At 42.2% G+C, this 10454-nt stretch overlaps 1 protein-coding gene across 1 annotated transcript; it reads left to right on the top strand.

Moving 5' to 3' along the window:
* The first annotated feature begins 202 nt into the window (after nt 1–202).
* Nucleotides 203–2853, top strand: gsx1.S (GS homeobox 1 S homeolog). The gene is made up of 2 exons (XM_018248749.2): nt 203–1496; nt 2098–2853. Exons 1-2 carry the CDS (start codon nt 1118–1120, stop codon nt 2424–2426), a joined length of 708 nt encoding a protein of 235 aa, XP_018104238.1. The 5' UTR covers nt 203–1117; the 3' UTR covers nt 2427–2853.
* Nucleotides 2854–10454: the final 7601 nt, after the last annotated feature.

The raw sequence follows: 10454 nt of genomic DNA, 5'->3' as shown, positions 1-10454 counted from the left end.
TGTAAAACATTGCGTCCATGTTATAGGTCTGTTGCACTATTGGGATTGCTTTTTCTTTTCAGATTTAGAGATCGAAACACTGTTGTGTAGTGCACCTACTCCCCCTGACTTTTTTAATTCACACGTGGACCAGTGGACCCACATGCTATAGGTGCTGCTCGAATACCATTTTGGACAAAAGCGCGGTTTCTTCACCATTGTATATATAGGTGTATACTAGTGCAACATTATCAGGTAGGTATGACTGACAGAATTAGGTATGTGAGCAACAGAATATGGAGTTAGAGAATTAGATGAGTTTGGCCAAGGGAATATAATGTAGGTGAGCTGATAATGTCATTTGTAGGTGCTAATTGTATTAAGGAGACAGATTAATGTTGGTGGGAGGTATCAGAAATAGGTTTGTGAAACACAGGTGATATAATGTAGGAATGAATTGAGGAATGAAGTCCTGTATGTAGGTGTCAGTACCATATTAAGGTGGGTATGAAATAACAGAATGGAGGAGGGGGTGACAACACAAGGTGAGTAGACTGTAGGAAGGGGACAGAATGACAGGAGATAAGGGACACACACACACAAGCTACAGGTGTCTGGTGGATAAGGGATGCTGCTGGGCAGATAATGAAAAGGGGCTTATTAATTCCTGGAAATATTTTCATAAGAGGGGAATGTAGCGGGTCCCACCACTGCCCCCCCCCAGTCCCGAGTGAGAGAGATAAAAGAATATTAAATAGAAAGTGAATGAGAAAATCAGCCCCCCCAAAAAGCAAAGAGGAGGGTGGGAGATGCCTGTCAGGGCATGGGTGGGGCTGACAAGAATTGAGTACATTATGCAGTTCATTTAGTGAACAAGTGAAATAATGAGGGAGCGTGCAGAGTGAATGCCAAGAGAAAAGGCACAAAAAGGCTATTGAGTGCACCCGAGATCACATGGCCGGAGCCTATTTAATTGTCGGGATTAGGGTTTCAGCACCACACACTGCTGGCCAGCACCCTGCGCTCTAACACTAACTCTAACACCGCTCACACACTCACACTCTCTGCCTCCCACCTGCTCTGCTTGTCTTCTCCAGTAATTTGGCACTCTACCAACCGAAGCCTGGCTACTGCACTCATGCCTCACTCCTTCCTAGTGGATTCCCTTATCCTAAGGGAGACAAACGAGAAGAAGGACGAGAACATCCCTCCTCTGTTCCCCTATGCGGTGCACCGCCCTCACCCCTTGCATGGATTGTCAGCTGGGTCCTGCCACTCTCGTAAATCCGGACTCCTGTGTGTGTGTCCCATGTGTATCACTGCCTCCCACCTGCACCCACCTCCACCTGGCATCCCTCTGCTCAAAGCTTCCTTCACCTCCTTTGGCACCCAGTACTGTCCCACAACCTTGGGCAGGCAGCACTCTTCTTCTGGCATCAACCTCAGCCATGGACCAGCTCTGTACCAGGCAGCCTATCCACTCCCCGACCCCAGGCAGTTCCACTGCATCTCTGTCGGTAAGTTCCCTTATACTTATTACAACGTACAATGTACAATGATTGCTCTGGGAGCTACACTTAATCAATGAATAGTTATATATAGGACTTGGAATATGGATGACTGGATGCCTTAGCACAGTGATCCCCAATCAGTTGCTCTTGAGTAACATATTGCTCACCAAGTCCTTAGATGTTGCTCCCAGTGGCCTCAAAGCAGGTGCTTTTTTCTGAATTCCAGGCTTGGAGGAAAGTTTTTATTGCATAAAAACCCGGTGTGCTTCCAAACAGAGTCTCCTGTAGGCTGCCAATCCATATAGGGGCTACCAAGTACTCAATTCCAGCAATTTTTTATGCTTATTTTGCTCCCCAACTCTTTTTTCATTTGAATATGACTCATGGATAAAAGATTGGGGATCCCTGCCTTAGCAGAAGAGCTGACCGAATGTGGGGTTAGGATATGAGTTTATTAGTGACAGTTCTAGTTGTAGGTTCCTTGAAAAAGTATTTTGGGATAGAACACATAATTCCTGTAGCTCTGTAAAAGCTTATACAAATAATGTTTAATTGGATGTGTGTAAGGTGCAGATATACTGACAGCTCTTTTTCCATGTGCCCCCAGACAGCTCAGCCAGCCAACTGCCCAGCAGTAAGAGAATGCGCACAGCCTTCACCAGCACCCAACTCCTAGAATTGGAGCGTAAATTTGCCTCCAACATGTACTTGTCGCGGCTCAGGCGCATTGAAATTGCCACCTACTTGAACCTCTCAGAGAAACAGGTGAAAATCTGGTTCCAGAACAGGAGGGTGAAGCACAAGAAGGAAGGCTCCCACAGGATCAGTCCCCACGGCTGTAAGTGCTCGTCCTTATCCAGCAAGTGCCTGGAGGAAGAGGAGGATGAGGACTTGGATATGTCTCCCAGCTTCAGGGACCTCTCCCCAAGTCCCTAACTCACAGGATCACAAGACTCTCAGACAATTAGCACTGCCAATGTAAATGTATATAATGACTTTGTACATAGTGGGGTAAACAAAAAAACAAAATACCAAACAGCCACTGGACAAGCACCAACCCATAAACGCCTGATATAAACTATTCCCTGCCACCGGGTAATCTCCCTGAAGAAGAGAGTTTCATATAATTTCTAGTAGGAAACTAACCTGCTCCTGATGCACTTTGTTTGGGGGTTATTCAGCCTACATCTCCTATGATCCCCTGACAGCCTGGCCTCTAGAAATTGGGAATTATAAGGAGTCAGACGCAGGTGGGAGACGGCTGTCGGGTTCTGAGGATTGAGCATCACATCTTTATGAATGTACGGGATTTTGCAACACTATAGAAATATTGTAAGATTCTTGAGAATATAAATTTCGTTTAATTCTAAAATACCACGGTTGTTTCTTTGTATCGTTTGTCAATATCATAAATATACATATTTATTTATTTATGTAAAAAAAAAAAGAAAGAAACAATAATAAACATTTTTTCTTAATGTGGTTCTTTTCTGGTTTGGTTTCACTTGTGTAGAATCGCCGATGGAATGGGCAGGTACAGGTGTTCTGTACAGCAGTTACACAGACTATCGATCTATCTATCTATCTATCTATCTATCTATCTATCTATCTATCTATCTGTCTGTCTGTCTGTCTGTCTGTCTGTCTGTCTGTCTGTCTGTCTATTATCTATCATTATCTATCTATCTGTCTGTCTGTCTGTCTGTCTATTATCTATCATTATCTATCTATCTATCTATCTATCTATCTATCTATCTGTCTGTCTGTCTGTCTGTCTGTCTGTCTGTCTATTATCTATCATTATCTATCTATCTATCTATCTATCTGTCTGTCTGTCTGTCTGTCTGTCTGTCTGTCTTATCTATCTATTATCTATCATTATCTATCTATCTGTCTGTCTGTCCGTCTGTTTGTCTATCTATCCATTATCTATCTATCTGTCTGTCTGTCTGTCTGTCTGTCTGTCTATCATCTATCATCTATCTATCTATCTACCGGTATCTATCTATCTATCTTTCTGTCTGTCTATCCATCTATTTAATCTCTCTCTCTCCATCTCTCTAATGTGTTATCTAATGTTAAACTGATAAATGTTAATAATTGCGTAACAGAGCAGCAATATAGGTAAAATAAAAGAGAAACATTACATTTTATATAGATTTTTGTAGGTCTATTGCTATCTTTCTGCTAAGCCTCTACCTAGATTAATGTCTGCCTTTTTGCATATTAATACACTGTACCTATATATATTTGTAAATATACAGTACGATGAACCTACTGAGTTTTTCTTGTTTACGTTGTTTTTCCAAAAATGTAAAAAGAAAATACACCGAAGAAAAGCAAATTTGCCAATAAAGGGAGAAGCTAGGGAGGGTAGTAACATAGCCATCGGGTACCGGAACACCAAACCAGCATAGACTAAAGGGGGGACTCATCAGAAATGTAATCTGCAAAACCTTTATATATATATATATATATATATATATATATATATGGCATTTTTCAGTAGCAGTATGCACAAAATGTCTCTGTCTTAAATATATTGATAATGGGTTGAGTGCAGAGGACTCTTGTATTTGTCTATATGTATTTTGTGGTCACAGCCTCATTGCACCCCCGCCTAATGATTTTAAAAACTAGTGGTGAGCACAACTTTCCCTTGTTTATTATAGTTATACAGGAGCAGTGACCAGCTCCATGTTGTAGCTCCCACCCCTCCCAGCTATAGTCAGGTGATCCCACTGGTGTCTAATAAAAGGGCAGCCAAGTGTGGGAGTTTTACTTTGAAAGCAGCAAGTAAGTTGCAGGTAAAACTTAGTCCCTTTGTAAAATGTATAATGAAGCAATAGAATTCTTAATGAATCAGATGAAAATTGAGCATAGGACTGGCCAGATATGGGATGACTTTGACGTAGTTGGCCAGCTTAAATATATTGCAATATATGGACAAACAATCCCTGTTTTGTTTAAAGGGTAAGGCATTTTTTAGTAGTAGTATGCACAAAATGTCTCTGTCTTAAATATATTGATAATGGGTTGAGTGCAGAGGACTCTTGTAGTTGTCTATATATACAGTATATATATATATATATATATATATGTATATATATATATATATATATATATATATATATATATATATACACAAATGCAAAGATGGACAGCACTCACAAATCTTATGCAAAAGCTTGTATTAAAGTGAAAAAAGCATATACATCACCATGTACACATTATGTAGCGACGTTTCGAGCCAATATAGGCTCTTTCTCAAGCCATGTGAACAATGGTTTAAAATCCACCAAATCTATACAGGTTTTTAAAGTCCATCAGAGGAAGTTACATAACGATTCTTCCATTTGCCTTGTACAGGGCTGTCACCACACCTGCTGTATAGAATAATTAGATAGATGTTTGTAACATGTATAAAGTAACACATTGTATATTTCCCTAGTTACATAGTATACCGTCTATCTCTCATAAAAACAGATACAAGTTATAATCTTTATTCAATCCCTTAGGATGTAACGAATTAAATTTTTTTATCCACCATACTTCTCTTTGCTTAAGTTTCAGTTCACGATCACCCCCTCTTCTCAGTGGGGGCACTGTCTCTAATATTGTGAACCTAAGCTGTTCAGCTGTATGCCCTTTCTCCCTAAAATGCTTAGAAAGTGGTAATGCCATATTGCCTGTATTGATGGTAGATCTATGTTGAGAGATACGTGACTTCACTTTCTGTATCGTCTCTCCAACATAGATCTTCCCACAGGGGCATACTATAACGTATATCGCATATTGCGAGTTACATGTGTAGTATCCCCTCATGTGATATACCTCCCCCGTTTCCGGGTGTTCAAATGACTTCCCCTTTATCACATAACGGCATTGCTTACAATTAAGGCATGGGTACATGCCACAATTTCTCACTCCGAGGCCCGTGCTCTTCAATCCTATTCCCTTAGGTACTTTTGTACTAGTTACTTGTGATCCAATGGTTCTACCTCTCCTGTAAGATGTAAGGGGGGGCAGCACAAACTCTTCCACCATGGGATATGCCCTGCGAAGCAGATACCAATGCTTCACTAGTATCTCATTTACTTTTCTACTAGAGTCACCATACTGGGTAACAAAAGTGATCCTCGAGTTCTTCCTTTTCTTTTTCTCTCTACTCTGAGACAGACTCCTCTCCGCTTTGTCTAGTACTCGTGTGGGATAACCCCTTTGTTTAAATTTGTTCCTCATCTGTTGTACCTGGGTATCCCTAACCTGTGGGTCACTGACTAGTCTCTGAACTCTTGTCAGTTGACTAATGGGTATCGCCTCCTTTGTATGTGTAGGGTGAAAACTATTGAAATGTAAAATTTGATTCCGGTCAGTCGGTTTGGAAAAAAGCTTAGTCTGTAGTCCCTTCTCCCTATACACCATTACATCCAAAAAAGAGATCTCTTTCTGATTGTGTACTAGAGAAAACTTTATCGACCAATGAAGTCTATTGAGTCGTTCGTGGAACCGCGATAAAGAATCTAGGTCACCCCGCCATAGCACAAAGACATCATCGATGTACCTCCACCATGCACAACAATGTTCCTGGTAGAGGTCATCCAGATATATGTGCAACTGTTCAAGCCAAACCATAAAGGTATTGGCGTATGGCGGGGCGACGTTCGATCCCATCGCGGTTCCACGCAACTGTAGATAAAAAACATCCTGAAAGGTAAAGTAATTCATCCTCAATATGATCCCCAATATCTGAAGAAAAAATTTAATTTGTGCATCCTGATACTGTCCACTTCCTCGTAACATCCATTCACAGGCCCTAATACCCTCATCGTGAGGGATAGAGGTATAAAGACTGGACACATCTAGTGTGGCCAGTATAACATTATCCTCATCCTGTATATTCAGACCATCCAGTCTTTCCAAAAAATGTCCACTGTCCCTTACATAGGATACAGTGTTTCTAACCAAAGGTCCTAAGACCCTGTCCAATAAGACCGCCATTGGGCAAAAGACCGAATCAATTCCAGACACAATCGGTCGGCCCGGTGGATGGACAGGGTCCTTGTGGATCTTGGGCAACGTATACAATGTGGGTGTACGTGGAAAGGACACTATCAGAAATGTTTTCAGTTCCTCCGAAATTATTTGGTTGTCAACCATAGTTGTTAACACCTGCTCTATTCTCTTCACAATGTCGGGTAAGGGATCCCTGTCCAGAACTTTATAGACCTCGCCATCCCCCAACTGTCCTTTGATCTCATTTACATAATATGCAGTATCCATGATCACAATCGCACCCCCCTTATCAGAGGGTTTGACTGTGATCCTGGTATCCTCCATTAGACTATGTAAAGCCTCCCTTTCATGTTTAGTAATATTCGATACCATGCTAGGAGAATCGAGCTCCTGCTGATACAGTGACTCAAGATCTTGTTGTATTTGTTTTATATATGTCTCTACAGCTGAGTAGGATGTAGGTGGAACAAACCCACTTTTGCTGCGTAGACCAAACTGTTTGGGGGTAAGTTCAAAAGTCTCACCAGTAATCGGTGCTTGGATGTCCATGGTAGAAAAGTGTACCTTCAAACGTAAAGTTCGATAGAATCTGTAAAGATCCACATCCATCTGAAAACGATCCACAGGTGATGCCACACAATAATTCAAACCCTTCCCCAAAACTGAAATCTGTGCATCTGTCAACGGAATAGAAGAAATGTTAAAAATCACTTGTTCCCTCTCTTCCCCTGTCTGCTCCTTGGCGGCATTGCTCTCCGTTTGTTTGATCCGTCTGTGCTTCCTCCCGCCCCTACGTCCTCTGTTTCGTCTAAAAAAGACCTTGTATCCACTTTATTGGTCTCACTTGTTTCTTCCAACTGTAATGATCTCTCCAAACCCCGTGGTACACTCAGGCTACGTGTATTTACTCTGACTCTCCCATCAGAGTTATTCCACTGATAAACACGACCTCTCTCATAGTCAACAACATCTCTGTCATACTTCAATCTTTTCTGTTTTTCATTCTCCTGTTTATATTTATCCAATTTCACCTGCATCTGTTTTTTCAAATCAGTAAGATCAGATGCGGTGCTTCCCGCTGCTAATTGTTCCCCCACTGTCTGCATTTCCTTCTTAACCACATCCAATTCCTTGGTAATAAATTCAACCGTTAAGGTCATAATATCATAGGAGCATTTGTTAAGAATTTGCGTGAATCTCAGCCGAAATTCATCATTACCTGCAAACAGCGTAGGTCGCAGAGCGATCCGCAAACCACGGGGAATCCTTTTGTTCATAAAATACTCCGCCAGCGTTTCAGCGTGCAGCTCCAAATCTATCGCTCGCCGATTTAGTCCTTCCAATTTCCTCTGTAATTGTGAAGTAACCGGAACCCGTAGGAAGCCGGCTGACTGCGCAAATGATGCAACGATCTCCTCCGCTTGGGACTCAGTGTAACTGAACACCTCCCGATCCGGATGCTGGGCCGCCGCCATCACTCCACTTCACCTGAAGGACTTAATTGTAGTGAAACGAAAATCGAAGAATAACCAAAAAGCTGCGGGTGCACGATACTACCGGTATAGTATAATTCCACTGGTATTGGTTAGTAACAGCACTCACGCTATATTCTCTTCTTTAACTGTCTGTGGTGCACGTCCCATTGAGGTTTTCCGGTCTTCCCTCGTTATATACAAATGCAAAGATGGACAGCACTCACAAATCGGGAGGTGTTCAGCATCCGGATCGGGAGGTGTTCAGTTACACTGAGTCCCAAGCGGAGGAGATCGTTGCATCATTTGCGCAGTCAGCCGGCTTCCTACGGGTTCCGGTTACTTCACAATTACAGAGGAAATTGGAAGGACTAAATCGGCGAGCGATAGATTTGGAGCTGCACGCTGAAACGCTGGCGGAGTATTTTATGAACAAAAGGATTCCCCGTGGTTTGCGGATCGCTCTGCGACCTACGCTGTTTGCAGGTAATGATGAATTTCGGCTGAGATTCACGCAAATTCTTAACAAATGCTCCTATGATATTATGACCTTAACGGTTGAATTTATTACCAAGGAATTGGATGTGGTTAAGAAGGAAATGCAGACAGTGGGGGAACAATTAGCAGCGGGAAGCACCGCATCTGATCTTACTGATTTGAAAAAACAGATGCAGGTGAAATTGGATAAATATAAACAGGAGAATGAAAAACAGAAAAGATTGAAGTATGACAGAGATGTTGTTGACTATGAGAGAGGTCGTGTTTATCAGTGGAATAACTCTGATGGGAGAGTCAGAGTAAATACACGTAGCCTGAGTGTACCACGGGGTTTGGAGAGATCATTACAGTTGGAAGAAACAAGTGAGACCAATAAAGTGGATACAAGGTCTTTTTTAGACGAAACAGAGGACGTAGGGGCGGGAGGAAGCACAGACGGATCAAACAAACGGAGAGCAATGCCGCCAAGGAGCAGACAGGGGAAGAGAGGGAACAAGTGATTTTTAACATTTCTTCTATTCCGTTGACAGATGCACAGATTTCAGTTTTGGGGAAGGGTTTGAATTATTGTGTGGCATCACCTGTGGATCGTTTTCAGATGGATGTGGATCTTTACAGATTCTATCGAACTTTACGTTTGAAGGTACACTTTTCTACCATGGACATCCAAGCACCGATTACTGGTGAGACTTTTGAACTTACCCCCAAACAGTTTGGTCTACGCAGCAAAAGTGGGTTTGTTCCACCTACATCCTACTCAGCTGTAGAGACATATATAAAACAAATACAACAAGATCTTGAGTCACTGTATCAGCAGGAGCTCGATTCTCCTAGCATGGTATTGAATATTACTGTACTAAACATGAAAGGGAGGCTTTACATAGTCTAATGGAGGATACCAGGATCACAGTCAAACCCTCTGATAAGGGGGGTGCGATTGTGATCATGGATACTGCATATTATGTAAATGAGATCAAAGGACAGTTGGGGGATGGCGAGGTCTATAAAGTTCTGGACAGGGATCCCTTACCCGACATTGTGAAGAGAATAGAGCAGGTGTTAACAACTATGGTTGACAACCAAATAATTTCGGAGGAACTGAAAACATTTCTGATAGTGTCCTTTCCACGTACACCCACATTGTATACGTTGCCCAAGATCCACAAGGACCCTGTCCATCCGCCGGGCCGACCGATTGTGTCTGGAATTGATTCGGTCTTTTGCCCAATGGCGGTCTTATTGGACAGGGTCCTAGGACCTTTGGTTAGAAACACTGTATCCTATGTAAGGGACAGTGGACATTTTTTGGAAAGACTGGATGGTCTGAATATACAGGATGAGGATAATGTTATACTGGCCACACTAGATGTGTCCAGTCTTTATACCTCTATCCCTCACGATGAGGGTATTAGGGCCTGTGAATGGATGTTACGAGGAAGTGGACAGTATCAGGATGCACAAATTAAATTTTTTCTTCAGATATTGGGGATCATATTGAGGATGAATTACTTTACCTTTCAGGATGTTTTTTATCTACAGTTGCGTGGAACCGCGATGGGATCGAACGTCGCCCCGCCATACGCCAATACCTTTATGGTTTGGCTTGAACAGTTGCACATATATCTGGATGACCTCTACCAGGAACATTGTTGTGCATGGTGGAGGTACATCGATGATGTCTTTGTGCTATGGCGGGGTGACCTAGATTCTTTATCGCGGTTCCACGAACGACTCAATAGACTTCATTGGTCGATAAAGTTTTCTCTAGTACACAATCAGAAAGAGATCTCTTTTTTGGATGTAATGGTGTATAGGGAGAAGGGACTACAGACTAAGCTTTTTTCCAAACCGACTGACCGGAATCAAATTTTACATTTCAATAGTTTTCACCCTACACATACAAAGGAGGCGATACCCATTAGTCAATTGACAAGAGTTCAGAGACTAGTCAGTGACCCACAGGTTAGGGATACCCAGG

This window comes from Xenopus laevis, chromosome 2S, assembly GCF_017654675.1.
Source record: "Xenopus laevis strain J_2021 chromosome 2S, Xenopus_laevis_v10.1, whole genome shotgun sequence".
Lineage (NCBI taxonomy): Eukaryota > Metazoa > Chordata > Amphibia > Anura > Pipidae > Xenopus > Xenopus laevis.
This window is presented reverse-complemented; position numbering and strand designations above follow the sequence as displayed.

What these genes read in the sequence shown, in the direction of transcription:
- gsx1.S (XM_018248749.2), top strand. Translation starts at nt 1,118, where the DNA reads ATGCCTCACTCCTTCCTAGTGGATTCCCTTATCCTAAGGGAGACAAAC. An exon ending in GTTCCACTGCATCTCTGTCG is followed by an intron (nt 1,497 to 2,097) that starts GTAAGTTCCCTT and finishes ATGTGCCCCCAG; the next exon opens with ACAGCTCAGCCAGCCAACTG.